Source organism: Oncorhynchus mykiss, chromosome 19 (genome assembly GCF_057628025.1).
Source record: "Oncorhynchus mykiss isolate SJ-2025 chromosome 19, ASM5762802v1, whole genome shotgun sequence".
Taxonomy (NCBI): domain Eukaryota; kingdom Metazoa; phylum Chordata; class Actinopteri; order Salmoniformes; family Salmonidae; genus Oncorhynchus; species Oncorhynchus mykiss.
This window is the reverse complement of record NC_143040.1, coordinates 64174303-64198515: the sequence shown is the minus strand read 5'-3', so window position 1 is coordinate 64198515 and position 24213 is coordinate 64174303. Positions and strand designations below refer to the sequence as shown.

The window sequence follows — 24213 nt, the reverse complement described above, 5'->3', positions numbered from 1 at the left end:
ACTCCTTACTTACAGCCACGTTGACTCCACAAACAAGACAAACAGGTTTGTCTTTTACATATGTAAACAGATATTCTGCCTCCCACTTGTCCAGAAAGCTCCTGTTTTCTGCCTTTCTTTTCGCCATTTTTGGGAAGGGTTAGCTCGCTGACAGTTGTAGCGTCTATGTTGCTATGACTACTGTCACAGAGGAGAGAGCGTTTCTGGGTCCTGTCCTGATTGGCGCGCGAAAACAGCAGAGCATTATGGGATTCGTAGTATTAGTGGTGAATGCGCTGTATAATACCGGCGGGCCAGCTCTAGTAGTAATTTGGTATTGTCTCGCGGGCCAAATATAATTACCCCGTGGGCCAAATTTGGCCCACGGGCCAGAGTTTGACACCCATGCTCTAGGGACTGGAACTGTAGAATCTTTTCATAATGTCCTCCCATAAAATGACCTATCCTGTTCAGAGTAGCCTACACTTTCACTTTACATATAACCCATGGTATAGAGCTGGGATGGGCAACTGGCGTCCCCCCTTTTGTACAGTAGACCAATTTCACATTTTTTTTTTAAATAAAACAATATATAATATTTTTAGGTTCTCTCACTGCCTCCGTTTTTTCCGTTACAAACTGAGATAATGGGCAATCTTCAAGATGTTTCCGGTGGTAGCAAAGCGCCATGTGGATGAATGGAGACAAGGCAAAATGTGTGTTTGTCACCAGAGCGGTTTAGAATGTGTTGTAACGTTTGACTTTACAAACATAATCCACTTTCAGTGTCAATAAATATAAATTGCAGACAGTCGGCCACACTTGAAAACTAGCACTTGAAACTACAATATGCAACAACTCTTTACAAAATGTGTCTTACTCTTACAGAAAACGGTACCCCTTTTATGGGTGTGTGGGTGGAGGGTTCTTGAAATGTAACATCCAATCAAAATCTTGCAGCTGGGAACCAGCGGACCATTCAAACAGTTTTTGCAATACAAAATTCTCCAGACCTCCAAGGGTGGCGTGGCGTGACAACATGATTTTGGAGGAATGGCAACGTGAGACTAGTGGAAGACCATCTCCCATGAACAGCATCGTCATCTAGCTGTGGAAGACCACCTCCCATGAACAGCATCGTCATCTAGCTGTGGAAGACCACCTCCCATGAACTGCATCGTCATCTAGCAGTGGAAGACCACCTCCCATGAACAGCATCGTCATCCAGCTGTGGAAGACCACCTCCCATGAACAGCATCGTCATCTAGCTGTGGAAGACCACCTCCCTTGAACAGCATCGTCATCTAGCTGTGGAAGACCACCTCCCATGAACAACATCGTCATCCAGCTGTGGAAGACCACCTCCCATGAACAGCATCGTCATCTAGCTGTGGAAGACCACCTCCCATGAACAGCATCGTCATCTAGCTGTGGAAGACCACCTCCCATGAACAGCATCGTCATCTAGCTGTGGAAGATCACCTCCCATGAACAGCATCGTCATCCAGCTGTGGAAGACCACCTCCCATGAACAGCATTGTCATCTAGCTGTGGAAGACCACCTCCCATGAACAGCATCGTCATCTAGCTGTGGAAGATCACCTCCCATGAACAGCATCGTCATCCAGCTATGGAAGACCACCTCCCTTGAACAGCATCGTCATCTAGCTGTGGAAGACCACCTCCCATGAACAGCATCGTCATCTAGCTGTGGAAGACCACCTCCCATGAACAGCATCGTCATCTAACTGTGGAAGACCACCTCCCATGAACTGCACAGAATAAACTTGGATTTTTCGTCTGGGACATAAACAGGATGCTACCCTCCACAGCATAACCTTCACTCCAGGTCAAAACTCCAAACCTACAACCTGATTTTGGACAAAATTACCTGGATTGATACCTACTACTAAGGATTATTTTTTCCAAGCAATACAGCGGGTGCTCTGGCAAACAAACAGCAGAGACCTCAGGACACCATCCAACCTGGTGTCCTGAGGGTGGATCCAAACTGGAACTGAGTGAGTAATGCTTGGTCTGATGCTATTTTGAAAGCCAAGAAGAAGAAAAAAGAAAAATTTACATTACAATGATACATTTTACATTATAGGGACCGAATGCTAAGATATGGCTGCCAAGCTTGCTAGGACAGAACAGATACAACTTCAATTAGCACTGAGGTGTGAAGTGAGAGGTGTCAAAGCCTTTGAGCCCAACAATGGCAGGAGTCTCTCACAGCCTACTCCACCCAAATCCAGAGGCCTTTGAGACCACCTCCCACTGTTCAGAGAACATACACCGACATTTTCTACAAGAAATCTGCCACCAGAAAAAAGCTTCTCCCATGTGGGTGTGACACCTACTCCTATTCCCTGCTCCACTGCTGCTTGGATTCCAAGCCCGGTCCTGTCTCCCCCTGTCTGGTACAGGTACTCCAGCCACACTCCCACCTCTCTCCCTGGTCTGTCTCCCCCTGTCTGGTACAGGTACTCCAGCCACACTCCCACCTCTCTCCCGAGCTTTCGCTCGCCTCCAGCATACACACACTGTTCGGGCGAGTGACTCTGAATTTACAATGGTATTTGCCTCATGACTCCTGCATGCTTTGTTGACTATGAACTTTCTTCTTATCCAACCGTGGGACAGTGTATGTTTGTTCCCACACTCGGGACTCTGACTCTCTATTGGTTACACAGACTCTTGGCCTCCCATCCTATTCTAACCACCTCTCGCCAGCCTTGTATTCATGTTACCTGATGAAATAGCTGTACAATATAATCTTGTTGTCATCTAATGCACATTCAAATGTCATAAATCAACACTGCAGAGCTCTCCTTGTCCTTTGCCGTGCCCTGATTGTATTACTGCTGATTAAATCTGGAAATGTGCATGTATACCCTCGCCCATCTACTGTTGCTAGCCCCACGTTAACACTAAAAGCTTATTACCTAAAATGGATCAATTGAAAGTATGGGTTCACACCAATCCAGATATGTTGGTCATTACTGAGACGTGCTTAAGGAAGAGCATTTTGAATACTGATGTTAACCTTTCTGTTTATAACCTTTTTCGGCAAGACAGATCTTCCAAAGGTAGTGGAGTGGCAATCTTTATCAAGGAACACCTTCAGTGCTTGTTTGTCTCTACCAAGTTTGTCCCCAAACAATTTCACTTTCTGGTTTTAAGCATTACACTTTCAAATAGCTCTTTGTTGACTGTTGCTGGGTGTTATCGTCCTCCATCAGCACTGGGCAGTACCCTACCTGCCCTAAGCTCTTTCCTGGCCCCTTACACTAAGTCTGAATTTGTCCTGCTAGGTGACCTAAACTGGGACATGCTTAAACCACCCGATCAAGTCCTAAAGCAATGGGACTCCCTACATCTTTCTCACATTACTACCAATTCCACAAGGTATGACTTCAAACACCCAGAAAAGGCTACTCTCCTTGATGTTATCCTCACAAATAATCCTGATAGGTATCAGTCTGGTGTTTTCTGTAATGACCTTAGTGATCACTGTTTTACAGCCTGTGTTCGTAATGGCTGCTCAGTGAAACGACCTGTCCTGATTTGTCATAGACCTTGCTAAAAAACTTGAATGAGTAAGCTTTCCTTCATGACCTAGCCTCTGTAAATTGGTATAGAATCAGTTTGATCCATGAAGAAAATTAGAATTAAAAACACGTTCAGCAACTGGTTCGACCGTGATCTTGCAGAGTTACTCCACCTCAATAATCTCATTTGGCGAAAGGCTCGGCAGATGCATACTCAGGCTGACTGGCTCTCGTTCGTAAATGAGAAATAAGTGCACTCAGGCTATCCGGAAGGCCAAAGTTAGTTACTTTAAGGAGCCGTACTCTCTCTGTGGGTCTAACCCTAAGAAGTTCTGGAAAACGATGAAAGACCTGGAGAATAAACCCTAATCCTCACAGCTGCCCATGTCCCTTAATGTTGATCATGTGGTTGTTACTGACAAGGAGCACATGGCTGAGCTCTTTAATCACTACTTCATTAAGTCAGGATTCCTATTTGACTCAGTCATGCCTCCTTGCCAATCAAACATTTCCTCATCTCACACCCCTGCTAATGCGACCAGCCCCGATGTTCCTCCCTCTTTTTCCCCTGCCCCGTTACAAAGTTTAGACCTTTCTCCTTTAAGGTTGCTGCCCCTGTCATCGCCAAGCCTATCTCTCCTCTCTGGGGAGAATCCCATTGCTTGGAAGGCAGCCACGGTTCATCCTTTGTTTAAATTGGGAGTCAAGCTGATCCTAACTGTTATAGGCCAATTTATATTTTGCCCTATTTATCAAAAGTATTGGAAAAACTTGTCAATAATGAGTGGCGCAGCGGTCTAAGGCACTGCATCTCAGAGCAAGAGGCGTTACTGCGGTCCTTGGATCGAATCCAGGCTGCCTCCGGCTGTGATTGGGAGTCCCATAGGGTGGCGTACAATTTGCCCAGCATCGTCCGGGTTTGGCCGGGGTAGGTGGTCATTGTAAATAAGAATTTGTTCTTAACTGACTTGCCTAGTTAAATAAAATTTAAAAAAATAACAGTATGTTAATGTTATATAACATTTTCTGAATTTGACCACATTAAATTATCATTGAAATTGCACACACATTGATATCAGACATGTACCTACTCCAATGCTCTGTTTCCGATGACTGGGATGAATGCAGGAGCAGATTTCAGGAGCAGGACAAGACACCCTCAATGTGACTGATGACAAATATAAGATCATGTACGTGATAGGCCTATCTGTCATAATGTTTCTTGACTGTCATAAAGTGTATTTCCTACAAGTTATTAAAAATACGATGAAAATAAGACATGACTGTAATGAATTACAACAACAACAAACGATTTAACTCTAAATCAAATCATTTATTAAAATGTATTTTTTCCCTGCCAAGAAGTTCCCTTCCACCCCTGGATGCAACCGATGCATTACTTTCTCTGACCAATATAGCTAAGTAGAGAGTAGAAATCAGAGAATAGAGTATGCTACAATGCAATGGCACCGCTAAAGAAAATTAAAAACTAAAACTTCATACTAAATATATTATGGCAATAGCAAACACTTTCACACATTCTCAATGTTATGAACCAACAAACTCTGATTCCAAGATATGGACATTTATCAAATCTATCACAGGAAATGTCTTGTTGTTGTAAGGGTAATAATATAAGCCAGATAGGCCTATCACTTACAGCACATGAGCATATGTCAGTCACATGTCACAAAGAGGGTGTTTTGTCTTGCTCCTGCATTCCTAGTCATCAGCGACAGAGCATTGGCTAGGCACATGTTTGATATTAATGTGTGTACAATTACAATGGTAATAGAATAGCAAATTTGAGGAAATTTTATAAAACATACAAGGGTTTTTCTTTATTTTTACTATTTTCTACATTGCAGAATAATAGCGAAGACATCAAAACTATGAAATAACACATGAAATCATGTTGTAACCAAAAAAGTGTAAAACAAATCAAAATATATTTTATATTTGCGATTCTTCAAAGTAGCCACCCTTTGCCTTGATGACAGCTTTGCACACTCTTGGGATGCATTTCAATTAACAGGTGTGCCTTGTTAAAAGTTCATTTGTGGAATTTCTTTCCTTCTTAATGCGTTTGAGCCAATCAGTTGTGTTGGTAAAAGACCAAGTCCATATTATGGCAAGAACATCTTAAATAAGCAAAGAGAAACTTTAAGACGTGAAGGTCAGTCAATCTGGAAAATCTCAAGGACGTTGAAAGTTTCTTCAAGTGCAGTCGCAAAAACCATCAAGCGCTATGATGGAAATGGCTCTCCTGAGGTCCGCCACTGGAAAAGAAGACCCAGAGTTACCTCTGCTGCAGAGGTTAAGTTCATTACAGTTACTAGCCTCAGAAATTGCAGCCCAAATAAATGCTTTACAGAGTTCAAGTAATAGACACATCTCAACATCATGCGTGAATCAGGCCTTCATTGGTCGAATTGCTGCAAAGAAACCACTACTAAGGACACCAAGAAGAAGAAGAGACTTGCTTGGACCAAGAAACACGAGCAATGGACATTAGACTGGTGGAAATCTGTCCTTTGGTCTGATGAGTCTAAATTTGAGAATTTTGGTTCCAACCGCCGTGTCTTTGTGAGACGCAGAGTAGGTGAACGGATGATCTCCACATGTGTGGTTCCCACCGTGAAGCATGGAGGAGGAGGTGTGATGGTGCGGGGGTGCTTTGCTGGTGACACTGTTGGTGATTTATTTAGAATTGAAGGTACACTTAACCAGTATGGCTACCACAGCATTCTGCAGCGATATGCCATCCCATCTGGTTTGCGCTTAATTTGTTTTCTCATTTGACTAAGAAGTATAGTGATGGAAGGCTGCATCAGATGACCTGGCCTCCGCAATCACCTGACCTCAACCAAATTGAGATGGTTTGGGATGAGTTGGACCACAGAGTGAAGGAAAAGTAGCCAACAAGTGCTCAGCATATGTGGGAACTCCTTCAGGACTGTTGGAAAAGCATTCCAGTTAAATCTGGTTGAGAGAATGCCAAGAGTGTGGAAAGCTGTCATCAAGGCAAAGGGTGGCTACTAAAATATATTTTGATTTGTTTAACACTTTTTTGGTTTCTACATGAATCCATATGTGTTATTTAATAGTTTTGATGTGTTCACTATTATTCTACAATGTAGAAAATAGTACAAATAAAGAGTAGGTGTGTCCAAACACAACAGGTCTAAATATATGTGTCATGAGAGTGTTATGACAATGTTATGACAGGTTATGTCAGCTGTTATGAAATATTATGACATGGTTATGACCGTGTCAAATAAAGTGTTACCATTAATATGAACATTTCTTTGTAGATCCTCTCCTGTAGGATGCAGTATGCATTATACTGTAGAGCGGCGTTCCCTAACTGGCAGCCCACAGGTTTTCATTGTTGGACATAAAAAAATCAGCTCCAAGTGATTTTAATTGAAGAAATCTGTTCCCAAGTATTCCCATGCATAATAGAGAGACACGTGATCATATACAATGTAAGTAAGGTTTGAAATTATTATGTTTTAGTCCAATATTTTATCTGTTTGGGCTTCTTGCGGTCAATTTGCAGTCTACAAATGATTTGTAATTATTTTCCGGCCCCCCAACAGAAAAAATTGTCCCGCAGCTGAATCTAGTTGATGATCCCTGCTGTAGAGTTACATAACACACAAATAATCTCAATGGATCTCTTCCAGAGATTGGAAAATTAATATAAACCCCTGGATTAGCTTCTCTTAGTAATATGAATAGACATCAAGGTTAGAATGAAAGAAGTCTCTCTTTAGTACTCTGCCACGTCGAATGTGGGGGACCACCACTGCATATCAGAGTCATAATGGGAAATAAATATCATTTTATTTTTCACTCTCTCGCGCGGTTAATAACCCACACACTAATTGAAAAACAGCACTGGAAATCTTCAAAATGTAATACCTCAATATCTTGCCTGAGAGAAAAATGGCAGAGAAAAACGTCTTTATTTTCTTTAAGCAGGGCCTTGATGCTGAACGGAAGCCACGACAAAGAAGAAAAAAAAGAAAAGAAAAAAAGACAGAAAGAACGGATAGAAAATAAAAGATCTGTGATAACCAGTCGGTCAGCCATGAAATTACACAAGTCAGCTCTCATTGCAGTGCCTCAGCCGAGACCCTTCATTTTATATAATTAACCCTCCATCTCTCCTAGCCCTTTGGCTCTCAGTCATGACAGCAGCTGAGCCGGAAAATGATACTGTTTCTCTTCCTTCACCTTCCAACTTCCTGTCTCAAAGTAGTAATGCATTTTCCTCTTATCTTAGGTGATGAGTTGGTTCTCAGTAACACACCCTCTTGGTTGAGTCATTTTCACTTACTTGTTTGAGCAATTTTATTATGCGTAATAATGTGTCATGAAACATGTTGATGTCACACCCTGATCTGTTTCACCTGTCCTTGTTATTGTCTCCACCCCCTCCAGGTGTCGCTTGTTTTCCCCAGTGTATTTATCCCTGTGTTTCCTGTCTCAGTTCGTCTTGTATGTTCCAAGTCAACCACCATTTTTTTCCGTTCTCCTGCTTTTGCTATTCTTCTTTTTCTAGTCCTCCTGGTTTTAACCCTTGACTGTTCCGGACTCTGTACCCACCTGCCTGACCATTCTGCCTGCCTTGACCTCAAGCCTGTCTGCCACTCTGTACATCCTGGACTGATTTTGACTTTTTGCCTGTGCACGACCATTCTCTTGCCTACTCCTTCTGGATAATTAAACATCTTAGACTCCAACCATCTGCCTCCTGTGTCGGCATCTGGGTCTCACCTTGTGTCTGTCTCTATGCTCACCTAGAGTCTTTATGCTGATGAAATGCATTTTTATTTTTAACTCGGTATGTCAGTTAAGAACAGATTCTTATTTGCAATGACAGTCTAGGAACAGTGGGCAGAACTGCCGTGTTCAGGGGCAGAACAACATATTTCTACCTTGGGGATTCGATCTAGCAACCTTTCGGTTATTAGTTCAATGCTCTAACCACTAGGCTACCTGCCGCGCCCCACCTGCCGCATTGTGACCACAATGTGTCCTTCTGCCTAGTATCATGGATTACAACAAAATAAAGTACCATGTTATTAAGGGCTTGCTGTCTTCATTCGTTTCAAGCAGCACTATCCAGGTACGGGAGATAATACAAAAAAACTTTATCACTTCACAGTAGAGTAGGCTAACATTGATTGTAGACATATGGGCCAGGTTATAACGTTAAGATTATACTTTTTTCTGACCCTTACCTTTTTGGGATGAACGTATCCTGATATAAGATCAATATCATAATATCATACACTGCTCTGTGGTTTGCATTTGAGTCACAGTGAGGCTGCAGTCTAGCTCTCTCTGCTATAATTTCACGGACATAACCTTGCAGAGGAGCATTAGGGGAGTTAATTTGTTTGTAGAAATGCCTATTGCAAGTCATTATAGTCCTGCACTACAAACCAAATGAATCTAAAACAATGAAAACACATAAGAAAAAATATGTTTTGTTTGTGGCTTCAACATATTGGAGAATTATACCAAATTTATTGTCAATAAAGACACATGCCTGTCTCATTGTGTTGACTGTCTCTAGCAGAATTCTGTCTCTGCTCTCCAGCAAAAGTAATTTAGAAGGTATGCAGAAATAGAACAAAAATTAATTATACCAAATGTCAAGAGGTTTTGTTCCAATTGCTTGAAATATTTTCCTAAAGTCTTCTAATTTAAACAAGACACGCTGGATCTGGAGAGACAGGGTAATTATGGAACTTCAAGGTGAAAGCAGGGGCGTCATGCACCTATTATAGAGTAGGCATGATATATGGGGGGGGGGGGGGGGCGTAGAATTTAGCATTTCTCAAACACCTGGAACAGCTTTTTCCTACAATCTAGAGATGTAATCACTATTCCTATATTTTTCTGCATAGTTTATCTAAGCATACCCCTTTACCTGTTCAATTGTCATTTTAATAAATTATGCACATTGATTCTGTAAGAACTTTAATACCTTAGGAGTTAAGTACAACTGCCACATTGACTGCCAAATTGACACAGTAAATACTTTGTAGAAGCACCTACAGTTATTTCTGGGTATGTCTCTAAGAGCTTTCCACACCTGGATTGTGCAACATTTTCCCATTATTTAAAAAAAAATTATTCGAGCTCTGTCAAATTGGTTGTCATCATTGCTAGACAATTTTCAGGTCTTGCCATAGTGTCACGTTCTGACCTTAGTTCCTTTATTTTGTCTTTGTGTTAGTTTGGTCAGGGCGTGAGTTGGGGTGGGTAGTCAATGTTCTTTTTTCTATGTTGTATTTCTGTGTTTGGCCTGGTATGGTTCTTAATCAGAGGCAGCTGTCGATCGTTGTCTCTGATTGAGAATCATACTTAGGTAGCCTGTTTTCCCCTTTTTAGTTGTGGGTGATTATTTAATTTTATTGTTTAGTGTTTTTCGTCACCTTTCAGGACTGTTCGTTTGTCATTTTTGTTGTTTTGTTCAGTTGTTTTATTAAAATAATGGACACTTACCACGCTGCAAATTTGACTATAGATTATTGACAAGGTGCCTATAAATGTATTAACATGTATATTATATAGCCTATGTAAATATAATAGCCTGCCAGCTGCCTGCTTCAATTTGAACCAAAATAACCAAATACATGTAGTATTCTTTCTGAAATGTATGATGACAGAAATGGAAGGCTATCTAGGCCTGCCTTGGCTTACCAAACTACGTTGACAAGAAAGACCCCTCCCTTCACAGCAATGAGGCAGGCGCTCAGCTATCCGCCTATAAACAAGCTGACAGCAGTATCCGGCTGATCACTGACAGCAAGGGCACGAACAGCTCAAGACCAGACGCAGCGCGCGCATGGACACGGATGGGATATTGGCAACATTACGCAGCAGGAGAGTGATGGAAAGTACCGAACAGAGTCGATAGTGGGTGAACTTATAAGGCAATTGGCTTGCAAGTATGTATTCTACGCACCAAATTGTTTTCTTTCTCCCGCAGTCGATTATGTAGCCTATCTTTCAGAACCGCTATAAGACCGACTTCTCATCTCAGGACAGTTGAAAACGAAGTCACGACGAAGAATGAAGAAACACTGAAAAATGTAGCCAATTGAAATATTCAAAGCTGCACACGAGTGTACAAAGTCCTCAGCGCAACCCGAAGCCGGTCTTTAAGTTTTTTTTGGTCCAAGAGGAAAGAACATGATTCCACCAGCTAACATCATGCAAGACGAGAGTTTGGGCAAGGAGAACGAGCGCGAGCAGCACGAGACCCCTCAGTCACCAGCGCCCAGCGCGAGTCAACAGGAGACAAAGGTAGTGGTACCCAAGAAGGTCGGTTTTTAGTTGATGTGCCCATTCCATGAATCAATAGATCGTGAAATGGTTTAAAATAGATAAAGAACCTGCATAACTGCCTCTCAATCTGCCTGGAACAGCCGAAGCTTAGACATGTACCTTATTTCAATTATTTAGACAAATGGTCAATTAAGTCTATTTTTATATATTTTAAATGGCTCATATATTGCACATGGTCATACTTGTGCATCTTGTTGTAAACAAAAACATTTTCATATGGTATATTCCAACCATTCATACATGTTTCATGTATTAAATATGTTCAGTATCTAAGTGTCTGGCATTCTTAAAGTAAAGTTATATGATGGACATATTTAAACTATATATACTCTGAAATACTATTTTAGGCTACTATGTTGTATTATAGCTCAAAATCCTATAATAACAACATTAATTGTTCCTGAGTTCGATTTAGTCTGAATTGAGTTTTCCCACTGATTCCAGTGAAGTGTTTCCACTGATTGTTTTCAGTCGATATTATTGGCCTATAACATCCAACCTTGCCAATGAAAGTACAGTATCATATTTAACCTTGCCAATGGAAGTACAGTATCATAAAAATATGAATATTTATGAATAGGACAGACAGATGGACCCTAAAAGTTGATGGGGGTTGCTGCACGTGGGAGCTATAAGAGGGTTCCAGCTCTGCCATTGGCATTTTGTTTCATTTTGTGGTCCACACCTATTTATCTGGGTCACCCATAGCCCTGAGTAAGTACTAGCTATAATTAGCTCTAACATACTGGACCAGTCACTATCATTATGGTTGTAGGTTTTCAGCCAGTTACACTCACTTCCTGTCCCAAAGCTCTCTGGCTTTATGCGGGACACTTTAGACATGCTTCTCAGTTCTCGTAAATGACAATCTCAAGTTGAGAGAAACCATTTCAGTTTTTCCGTTCCCTTTCCTTGGCAGCCAGTTGCTCCAGCGATGGCAAAACTAAAACCTTTTCCCCTTTCATCGTTACATTAGTCTGTAGCACTCCCCATCTCTACACATCAGTAAATGTGGTCGCTAGATTGCTATTTCAAGGGATTCTTGGCAGGTATCCTGGAGTAGCTTAGCAGCTGTGGGCAAGCAACTGTAATCATTTCTTCCAGGTGTCTCAGTTGGGATGTTATGGTTGGGTTCCTTTGAGAGAAGTGTGTGACTGTGGATATGCTGATTGCTTTCTGAATGGATAATTAGTTATTAGTCACGTGTCATGATCGTTTTTTTATTAATGAGAAATGATACCTGTTCCCAGAATGCCACTTATACTAAGTCATTCTAGAATGTTGGAATACTGCATGAAACCATACCTCACACCTGTGATTCAATGCACATTACACAGGCTGTTGATTTCATTCGGAATGCATTGTAAACCATTTGTAATGCAATTTGCAGAGAAAAAACTAGGCTACTTCTTTAAAGGCACCATATAGGGACTCTTTCACTGGTTTCGATGTGACTTTCATTGTTTTTCCTTTTAAAAGAAAGTTGGGGTTCATAAAGTAAGAAAACTGAAGTGCCCTATCAAAACTTTAATCAGCCTCTTTGCCAAACCTCCATTTTATATACTCTTGATGAGAAACACTATTTAAGCTGCCTTGGGAAATTTGTAATTCATGAGATTCCCTGAGGTGTTTTTGGTAAATTAGCTTTTAGCTTGAAATCCCCCCTTCTCATTAGCCCCCTGTGAAGTATGATAGAGTGGCTCTTTTTAAGCCTGTCCATGTGGCTATTGCTCTTGTGATGGATCCTGTATCAACAGCCAGACATTTCCCAATGGGGTACCCTCAGCCTGGTCGGTTGATTAATTTGTCTTAATATGCTGAGGAAGACCTTAATGTAGAGTTGTAGTATTGAGAAAGAGAACAGTGCAGCCTTCGTTGTTTATGGCGAAGTGCATTGAGTGGCAACTGCCTTTATAGAAATATAGCTGAAAGCTCTTCATAATTTGTTTTATTTTTTATGGAAGGGGAGCAACATACCAGTAAACATATTTTCTATAGAATATAAAACATGGCAAATAATTTTAGATGGGTGTCTAATTGAAGTACAGTTTTCTGTTTCCTTCCATTAAATCACAGAGCAGTCACATCATTCCCTTATTGAGAGAGGAAGAAAGTACAATATATTTTTGATAGATCCCACCTCTCCAATTCTCTGACTGCTTTAATGTGCACATGTAGGGGTTTTAAAGATTCCAACCACTAAGCTCATGATAGAGTGGGTAACACAGATGCTCATAAAATACTGACATCTGGTGTATTATGGCTCTCTCTCTGGTCTTAGTAGAGAAAGTGCAAAATGCAATGATAACACATCTCTATTTTGTCCATCTCCAAGCTATAACTTCAAATAATGATACTTCTCAGTCGGGATCCTATTGAAATGGGGCATAGGTGTTCCTTAGATACTGTATTCTGTAATGTCGACGCTGGGAGTCGAGAAGCAGGTGGTAAGTTTAATATAACAACGAACATGGAACGATATAACGTAGGAGTAGCTTTTAGACATGAACAAACAGAAACAAAACTGCCTGGGGAAGGAACCTATTGGAGTGCAGATAAAGGTGAGGTATTGGAGAACAGGTGTGCTTGATGATGAAGCGCAGGTGTGAGTAATGATGAAAGCCAGGTGCACTTAATGATTAAAGCCAGGTAGGTGCATGTAATGATGAAAGCCAGGTGCGAGTAATGATGAAAGCCAGGTGCGAGTAATGATGAAAGCCAGGTGCGAGTAATGATGAAAGCCAGGTGCGAGTAATGATGAAAGCCAGGTGCGAGTAATGATGAAAGCCAGGTGCGAGTAATGATGAAAGCCAGGTGTGCGTAATGATGAAAGCCAGGTGTGAGTAATGATGAAAGCCAGGTGCGAGTAATGATGAAAGCCAGGTGCGCGTAATGATGGTTGCCAGGACCGGTGGTTAATAAACCGGCTACATCGAACGCTGGAGGGGAGGAGCCGGAGTAGACAGATACGGTATCAGCTCATGTCTTACCCCACCATACCAGTTTAATTCAATTATAACATTGCAATTTGACTTTCAAGATGACACAATTTAGGATTATTTTGAATTTATCTTGACCATTGTTCATTTCAATGTCATTACTGAGAAGTAAAAAAAAAAAAAAAAAAAAAAAAAAAAAAAAAAAGCAGCCTTTCTCAGTGAGGAAGAAGACTGTCTCTATACATTATAGATAAGTATTTTATTTTCCAATCACTATCTCCTAGAGTCAAGGCTAGACTAGATCTGAACTACCAGAGTACCATGCTCTGTTGGTGGGGGGCTGATTTAATTATTTCCAGATTGACCAGATTGATCAACAGGTCATGATCACGTACACGCATACTGCCAAAACTCAGTTTCACTGCTGGATTCATTTGGATGGAAAATACAACAGGGGAACACATTGCAAATTGCATTTGAGATAATGCAATCATTGGTCACCACAGGAGATTTGTTCATCCAACAAAATATTTTATGATATGTATATGTATGTTATCCTCAACACTTTCCAGTCATGGAACCTGGAAATCACTGAGGCCAATCTAATGAAAACAGATCAACTGCAGGGACAAATGCACCTAAATAACAAGTTGAAAATAGCCACTCACCCTGGTGTAGGGTCCCCATTACAGATTCAGCCACTGACTTGTGAAATGGAAAATAATTGTTTAATGAGTCCATTCTCTGACCACCATTCACCATCATTTTAAAATAAGTGCTCTTTAATGTGACAGTGCAGTTACTGACTGGGTAGATATACGGAAGCAATGAAATTGTAGTTTGGCGGAGACTCGTTTTGTTGAGAGTTTGTCACGACCCAAGTGGGAGCGTAGTAAACAATAAGTCTTTCAACATGAGAAAAAACATTTGTAGAGGTGGTAGAAGAGCTCTTTAAGTTATACAAAAAAATAAACAGAAGCAGTAAGGAATTTGTAGAAAAAAAGGAGGAAGGGAGCCATTGCTAAGGTATACAATAGTAGGTTTTTGGTAGATAGAAGGTGCTAAGGTATACAATAGTAGGTTTTTGGTAGACAGAAGGTGCTAAGGTACACAATAGTAGCTTTTGGTAGATAGAAGGTGCTCTTTGGTAAATATGATAAATTGTTCATCAAAAAGAAAGGAGGATCGAGGCACTCTTCATATAATGAATTAAAATGCCTTTATTTGTATGGCATGTTCAATGGAAACATTTTTAAAAACTCTGACATGTTTTGGTTGCATGGCCTAAGTCCTTCAAGATGAGGAAATACATTTGTAGAGATGGTAGAGGAGACATTTCCTGTCTCCCAGGATGCTCTATAAATTATACCTAAAAAAAAGAGAAGCAGTAAGGAAATTGATTCAGGTTATGGCCCAGCATGGTAGAAATGATTCCTCCATGATGCAAAGCGTAACCCGGGAAATTACATTTCCTTTCCATGTGGGGGACCAAACCTATACAGTGGTTTTCTACAAAAGAACTGCAGGTTGACTTTGCCATTTCAGTGACCGCTTACAGTATGAGCGTCAGAAATAGACTTAGAAAAATATGAGTGAACATTCATTAATGTTTTTCTCTTTCAGTTGAAGCTTTCAGTTGAAGACTCTTTCAGTTGAAGACTCAATGTGAGTTATCTTGGAACAGCCCAATGAGAAGTCATAAGCAGTAATAATGCAGAAAAGGATTGTATGGCACCTTGTATAGACGTGCTGCTTATGGAGCAAAGATACCATGCTACAGTAATGGGACCAATTTTAATTAATTTGATACAAACTGTACAATATTGTACGGTAATAAACATGTTCTAAGGTCAATTTCTTCTCAATCTATTTCTCTATTTCTCTATTTCTCTATTTCTCTCTCTCTCTCCCTCCCTTTCTCTCTCGCTCTGCAGATGCAGAAGTTGAAGCGCTCCCTCTCCTTCAAGACCAAGAGCATGCGCAGCAAGAGCGCTGACAACTTCTACCAGCGCAACAACAATGAAGCCAAGTTATCGACGGAGCTGCTCTCTGACAACAGCAGCAGCACGTGCCAACTGAGCGTGATCGGGGTGGCGGTGGCCCATCCCGTCCACCCCATCCAACCTGTCCAACCTGTCCACCCCGTCCACCCTGTCCACCCTGTTCACCCCGTCCACTCAGTCCACCCCATCCACCATGCCCCCCCTCTCTCAACCTCCAACCTGGTGATCTCTAATGCGCCCCCGGCCATCCCGTGTGCTCCCCCTTCCTTGGTCTATTCCCCGGGACACCACCCCCTTGCCATCGACCCCACTGGACATGGCTTCATGGAGCACATCTTCAAGAAGCCCACCTTCTGCGACGTCTGCAACCACATGATCGTAGGTAATGGTCACCCTCCGAACTCAAACAAACATTCACACTGTAGTGTATTGCAGAGAAACCTCAGCGTAGATACTGCTTCCTCTGACACCGCCTGGTATAGAGGTCCTGAATGGCAGGAAGCTTGGCCCCAGTGATTTACTGGGCCGTATGCACTACCGTCTGTAGCGCCTTGCGGTCAGAGGCAGAGTAGTTGCCATACCAGGCAGGGATGCAACCAGGATGCTCTCGATGTTGCAGCTGTAGAACCTTTTGAGAATCTGAGGACACATGCCAAATCTTTTCAGTCTCCTGAGGGGTAATAGGCTTTGTCGTGCCCTCTTCACGACTTTCTTGGTGTATTTTGACCATGATTGTTTGTTGGTGATGTGAACACCAAGGAACTTGAAGCGCTCAACATGCACAACTACAGCCCCTTCGATGAGAATGAGGTCGTGCTCATTCCTCCTTTTCCTGTAGTCCACAATCATCTCCTTTGTCTTGATCACGGTCACTGCCAGGTCTCTGACCTCCTCCCTATAGTCTGTCTCATTGTTGTCATGATCAGGCCTGCCACTGGTGTGTTGTCTGCAAACTTAATGATGGTGTTAGAGTCATGCCTGGCCAGGCAGTCATGGGTGAACAGGGCGTGCAGTAGGGGACTTTTCATACACCCCTAAGGGGCCCCCGTGTTGAGCATCAGTGTGGCAGATATCTTGTTACTTACCCTTACTACCTGGGGGCGGCCCGTCAGGAAGTCCAGGATCCAGTTGTAGAGGGAGGTGTTAAGTCCTAGGGTCCTTAGCTTATTGATGAGCTTTGAGGGAACTATGGTGTTGAACGCTGAGCTGTAGTCAATGAGTGGGAAAGGGCAGTCTGGAATGCAATAGAGATTATATCATCTGTGGATCTATTTGGGTGGTATGTAAATTGGAGTGGTTCTATGGTTTCTGGGATAATAGTGTTGATGTGAGTCATGACCAGCCTTCCAAAACACTTCATGGCTTCAGACGTGAGTGCTACGGGTCAGTAGTCATTTAAGCAGGTTACCTTAGTGTTCTTGGGGCGAGGGACTATGGTGGTCTGCTTGAAACATGTTGGTATTACAGACTCATTCAGGGACAGGATGAACATGCAGTGAAGACACTTGCCTGTTGGATATCGAATGCTCGGAGTACATGTCCTGGTCATCCGTCTGGCCTGCGGCCTTGTGAATGTTGACCTTTTTAAAGGTCTTACTCACATCGGCATGGCCGGGTAGCCTAGTGGTTAGAGCGTTGGACTAGTAACCGAAAGGTTGCAAGTTCAAATCCCTGAGCTGACAAGGTACAAATCTGTTGTTCTGCGCTTGAACAGGCATTTAACCCACTGGCCGTCATTGAAAATAAGAATTTGCTCTTGACTGACTTGCCTAGTTAAATAAAGAAAAAATAAAAATTGGCTACGGAGAGCGTGATCACACAGATCAGACCTGCCAGTGATCAGACTATCACTGTCGTGTCATCAGCAAACTTGATGATGGTGTTGGAGTCGTGCATGGCCACACTGTTGTGGGTGAACTGCTCTCCATTTGTCCAGCTCACCAGATCTAATGAGAGCGTGTGTGAGAGAAAGAGAGAGAGACTGTTTAATGAGCCCTGTGGAAGGAGAGTTAGAGTCACAGAAGGGCAGCAAGACCATCACATAGAACTGAAGGCTTGAATGCTGGGATGTCAGCATACTGAATCACAGAGCAAAATGGATTTGGTCAGGTTTTATGAATTTCAATGCTGCTCTCCGATATAATATTTTGTCTTGGGAGTTGTACAAATGCCTGCGCTATGCATCAATTAAGGGGCCTGATGAACTTTTCTCAGCAAACAATGAATCTCTAATGCCTGTCTAATCTCTAGAGAACTGGAAAGGAAGTCATATTAGAAGACCTGTTGAGAATCCTCTACAACGAGTCAACATCACCTTGTTTGCACATAGGGTGCTTTTATTTAATAAAAGTTCATGCAGAATTAATGTCATCCATAATGAAAAAGCTGATTTTATTACCTTGTTCTCCAGCTCATTGGATTGATGGGGTATATTATGGAATGCAAACACATCATTTGTTGGAAATCAATTGAGCCCCCGAGCATGTTCCCCTTCTTGCGTGTGCTCCTATGTGAAAATGTAATTGTGCTGCTGGATGTATGAAATGGGTTCTTATATTGTATATAATTTCGATTTGGCAATTTGAACTCACATAATTGTCGTACGACATGGGAAAGTAATCTCTTCGCTTTGATGCATTTCTGCAAATTCAATCCCTAAGATAGACATGTAAACAGAAGGAAACATCCAAAATAGTTAATTAGCTTAAAAGTTCATTAGCTTAAAAGTTTATCAGGTGAAATACTAATCACTGAGCTCAGGGGAATATTATGATGAGGTGTTTGTTACGTCTGTATTTCCTAGCCTCTCTCTCTCTCTCTCTCGCTCTCTCTCTCGCTCTCTCTCTCTCTCTCGCTCTCTCGCTCTCTCTCTCTTTCTCTCTCTCTCTTTTTCTCTCTCTCTCTCTTTTTCTCTCTCTCATTTTCTCTCTCTCTTTTTCTCTCTCCCTCTCTCTTTTTCTCTCTCTCTCTTTTTCTCTCTCTCTCCTTTTCTCTCTCTCTCTCTCTTTCTCTCTCTCTCTCTTTCTCTCTCTCTTTTTCTCTCTCTCTTTCTCTCTCTCTGTCTCTCTTTTTCTCTCTCTCAGTCTCTTTTTCTCTCTCTCTCTCTTTTTTTCTCTCTCTTTTTCTCTCTCTTTTTCTCTCTCTTTTTCTCTCTCTTTTTCTCTCTCTCTCTTTTTCTCTCTCTCTCTCTCTCTCTCTCTCTCTCTCTCTGGCACATACACTTTTTAATATTATTTTTGTAACTGGCCCCATGCACTTGAGATGTTATGCACGTTATACCTGCAAATTGTGATGATAAGCTTAGAAAAATGTACACAGTAGGCCATCATAGAAATATACAACATAGATGTACAACATAGCAAAGACTCTGCTCTGTGATTCTTACAGCAGGCTATAACAGTGATGATCAGGAATGAGTAAGCTCCTTGACGAAAGAATTATCAATCTTATCACCTTCCTTCTGTTCCAAACAACAATATTCAGCTTCATCATCCTTAATTAATTTACTACAGTGTTTCATTTAATGAAGGGGTCAAGGGAAATCTGTGTTTTTTCAGTACCGCTGAATTAAGTCATACGCCGATACCCAGTTGAACAAAAACGGATAAAAGTTGATAAATTAATTAAAAGTAGTTGTACAGGTCCTCATTTGAAGTGGAGTAAGGGTACGGAAGAGAGAGGCGACGGGAGGCAGGCGAGTCTCAGGCACGATAAAGGTCATTTACACAGGAAATGAGGGGATCCAGGCAGGAAAGGGGACTTAACGGATCAATGTGCCAACTCACTGTATCAGAGTTTGGGCATGTGTGTGTGTGTGTGTGTGTGTGTGTGTGTGTGTGTGTGTGTGTGTGTGTGTGTGTGTGTGCACATGCTCACGTGTGGAGAGAGAGGGAAAAAAGAGTGACAAAAAAAGTGGGGGGAGAGAGTGAGGGAGAAGGAAGAGGAAGTTCAGGTCTGGCAGTTGTCCAAACTATTACTGTGGTATAAATAAATAAAAAGAGGCTGTTAAAAGTAGCCTCAGCCATGAGAGCAGATGCCACCACAGTGTGATTGGATGCCAGGGTGCCATCACAATAAATGCAGACAAAACAATAATCAATGACTTCCAAACCATACTAATATGTAACCTTGACATATTTTGACATTAGCAGTAACCTAACCTTGTCCAGAGGTGTGGTGCACGAGACTAGTAGTAAGCTGACTTTGTCTGACCCAAATCTCTACAGATGTAGGCTTAGCCATGCAGGGCTCGGGCTCCTCTCTGGTTTACAGTTGCTGTTGGTTTGTTTGTGGCCTTGTTGTTGTTGTGCTCTGTTGTTGACCTCTCCGTCCCTCTCCGTCCCAGACAAGGATCATATTCCCAGATCTGTCTGTAGCCTGGTCCCAGGTCTGTCTGTAGCCTGGTCCCAGGTCTGTTTGTGCTTTTGCCTACTCCAGTGTCATTGTCAAGCCATAAGGAGTTGTCAAGAGAGCAAAAACAGATCAGTATCACTAATGACTCCTGTTGTTGAGTATTAATGAGGCTTAGTCCAGCAACACAGGAGCAGACTGCATGACAAGGACCTAGCTTTTCCCTCTGGTTTAAGTTTCTTTGGAGGGATCCCATATGAATACTAGAGTATTCACTTTAGTGTTGTTGCAGACTTTACTGTAGTATCCACTGTAGTATTTACGGTAGTGTACTGTGGTATTTGCTGTAGTGTTTTTGGGGACATTACTGTAGTATTTACGGTAGTGTTTTTGTTTTATTATCTTTGACATAGAAGTGGGGTGCTTTCTCCTTGAGGAAGCCTACTGGAGAAATGGTAAAGGAGCTCATTTTCCATAACCTGTATAGGTAGATACTGTAGGTAGGTACAGTTGAAGTCGGAAGTTTACATCTACTTAGTTTGGAGTCATTAAAACTTGTTTTCTACCACTCCACAAATGTCTTGTTAACAAACTGTAGATTTGGCAAGTCAGATAGGACATCTACTTTGTGCATGACACAAATACTTTTTCCAACAATTGTTTACAGACAGATTATTTCACTTATAATTCACTGTATCACAATTCCAGTGAGTCAGAAGTTTACATACACTAAGTTGACTGTGCCTTTAAACAGCTTGGAAAATTCCAGAAAATTATGTCATGGCTTTAGAAGCTTCTGATTGACCTCATTTGAGTCAATTGGAGGTGTACCGGTGGATGTATTTCAAGGCCTACCTTCAAACTCAATGCCTCTTTGCTTGACATCATGGGAAAATCAAAAGAAATCAGCCAAGACCTCAACATTTTTATTGTAGACCTCCACAAGTCTGGTTCATCCTTGGTAGCAATTTCCAAACGCCTGAAGGTACCACGTTCATCTGTACAAACAATAGTATGCAAGTATAAACACCATCGGACCATGCAGCCGTCATACCGCTCAGGAAAGAGACGCGTTCTGTTTCCTATAGATGAATGTACTTTGGTGCGAAAAGTGCAAATCAATCCAAGAACAACAGCAAAGGACCTTGTGAAGATGCTGGAGGAAACAAGTACAAAAGTATCTATATCCACAGTGAAACGAGTTCTATATCGACATAACCTGAAAGGCCACTAAGCAAGGAAGAAGCCACTGCTCCATAACCGCAATAAAAAAGCCAGATTATGGTTTGCAACTGCACATGGGGACAAAGATTGTACTTTTTGGGGAAATGTCCTCTGGTCTGATGAAACAAAAATAGAACTGTTTGGCCAAAATGACCATCGTTATTTTGGAGCAAAAACACCATCCCAACCGTGAAGCATGGGGGTGGCAGCATCATGTTGTGGGGGTGCTTTGCTGCAGGAGGGACTGGTGCACTTCACAAAATAGATGGCATCATGAGGGAGGAAAATTATGTGGATATATTGAAGCAACATCTCAAGACATCAGTCAGGAAGTTAATGCATGGTCGCAGATGGGTCTTCCAAATGGACAATGACCCCAAGCATACTTCCAAAGTTGTGGCAAAATGGCTTAAGGACAGCAAAGTCAAGGTAGTCCCATATAAAATTTGTGGACAGAACTGAAAAAGCGTGTGCGAGCAAGGAGGCCTACATACCTGACTCTGTTACACCAGCGCTGTCAGGAGGAATGGGCCAAAATTTCCCCAACTTATTGTGTGAAGCTTGTGGAAGGCTACCCGAAACGTTTGACCCAAGTTAAAACCTGTTATGGATGATGCGAATTTTCGCAGCTTTTTGTTAAAAATCACGCAACATTTCAAAGTCCTGCTACTCATGCCAGGAATATAGTATATGCATATGATAAGTATGTGTGGATAGAAAACACTCTGAAGTTTCTAAAACTGGTTAAATCGGGTCTGTGGCTATAACAGAACGTGTTTAGGAGTAAAAATCCCTGGTAAAACTGTTTACCAAAAACAAACAAAAAATATTTGTCCGCCATTCAATGATTTGTTTAAGACGAGAGAAAATATATGTGAACCCCCTGTAAACGCCTACAGCTTCCACACGATGTCACCATTGCTATCAATATCAGAATCATTTATCCTTGGTTACAACACGAATAGACCCCTCCCTTCTTGTGGCGCACCACAGTATGTTGTGAAACTGAAAAAATGGACGATGTTTTCCAGACTTGATACATCATAAACGTTTATTAATACCTAAAGTTGGTTTAGAAACGTCGTTTGAAGTGATTTGTAAAAGTTTATAGGCGACTTTTGTAATTTTAAAAAGTGACGTTGCGTCTTGTAAATGGACTTTTTGCAGCATCAGACTGGCCTTCAGCAAATGACATTTTGGGTATACAATGACGGATTTAATCGGGAAAAAGACCCAATTGTGATGTTTATGGGACATATAGGAGTGCCAACAAAGAAGCTCGTCCAAGGTAATGAATGTTTTATATTTTATTTCTGCGTTTTGGGTAGCGCCGGCTACCGCAAAATCTGTTGTTTACGTGTCGTGCTGGTATTTTGGGGGGTGCATGCTATCAGATAATAGCTTCTCATGCTTTCGCCGAAAAGCATTTTACAAATCTGACTTGGTGGCTAGATTCACACCGAGTGTAGCTTTAATTCAGTACCTTGCATGTGTATTTTTATGAAAGTTTGAGATTTAACGAGTACTAAGTAAAGTACTATAGGTGGCGCTCTGAAATTTCCGCTGAGCGGTCCCTGTACAGGGACCACCTCCATAAAAGGTTTAAACAATTTAAATGCAATTCTACCAAATACTAATTGAGTGTTTGTAAACTTGTGACCCACTGGGAATGTGATGAAAGAAATTAAAGCTGAAATAAATAATTATCTCTTCTGTTATTCTGACATTTCACATTCTTAAAATAAAGGGGTGATCCTAACTGACCTAAACAAGGATTTTTTGACAAGGATTAAATGTCAGGGATTGTGAAAAACAGAGTTTAAATGTATTTGGCTAATGTGTATGTAAACTTTCTACTTCAACTGTAGGTAGGACTGGGTTCTGAATGGAGGGATCAGATCTTCTCTTTTCTATAACCATAAGGAACACAATATATGGTCTATACTTTGCATGTAGGTTTCTTTCTTACAGGTGGCACAAATGTGCATATGGGGGAGGGGAATGGACAGGGTATATGCAAATTAAATACTGTAGTGTTTTTGCGGACTGCAGTGTTTGCAGACATTTCTGTAGTATTTACTACTTTTTGTGTGGATAATAATGTAATATTCACTATAGTATTGTCGTGACGTATTAGTTAATGTGATGACTGTTGCTCATCGAATGATTATAGTTTCTAATTGCGTGATTAATTGAATCAAGCAATTATTAACTAATTAACCTGGGGCACCATGGGAAAACTAGTTTTTATTGAGTTTCTATTTCCCAAATTAACTCAAAGAATATCAGAATATCGATATCGATCGCTAATTAACCAGTTACTTCTACTATCTCGTTCTGAACGTCATATAGTCCGTGAATCTGCACGGACCCGGGTCTCACCAATGAGTTCGTACCACACCAATCTTAGTTGAATATTTATTCACTAAAAAGCTAAAATGATGTTAAAAGATACACATAGACAAAACACATTATAGGCTATTGATTAGAACTTAGTATAACGTGCCAACACACTATGGTGCGTGTTACCCAAAATGGGGATTTCAAGGAGAGAGAGAAAAAAGAAAGAACACGAGAGAAATATACATTTGGGTGAATTTGTCAGCTATGGTATTCTAACCCTAGCCTTGCCCCAAACTGCCGCTCTTATGGGTCAGAATATAATTATGTAATTATGTGGGGAAGTTATCTGTGGATCCTCCGCGTGGACCGTTCAGGCTGCTCGATGATGCACTTCTCCGGCGCGCCTTTCTGGTTGTCCTCACGTCAGTGTCCTTTTGGCTTAGGAGTCTG

General features: G+C 41.5%; 1 protein-coding gene across 3 annotated transcripts in view; it reads left to right on the top strand.

Moving 5' to 3' along the window:
• The first annotated feature begins 10322 nt into the window (after positions 1-10322).
• The window catches only part of stac (SH3 and cysteine rich domain), a 52425-nt gene continuing 38534 nt past the window's right edge, over positions 10323-24213 (top strand). The window contains exons 1-3 of one of the 3 annotated variants that reach the window (XM_021574741.3): positions 10802-10880; positions 15467-15508; positions 15778-16228. In XM_021574741.3, the coding sequence (XP_021430416.2) occupies positions 15778-16228 (451 nt within the window). In that variant the 5' untranslated portion in view covers positions 10802-10880; positions 15467-15508. Of the gene's footprint in view, positions 10881-15466; positions 15509-15777; positions 16229-24213 lie in introns of all 3 variants that reach the window. The other 2 variants (XM_021574740.3, XM_021574738.3) reach the window with 2 other exon arrangements.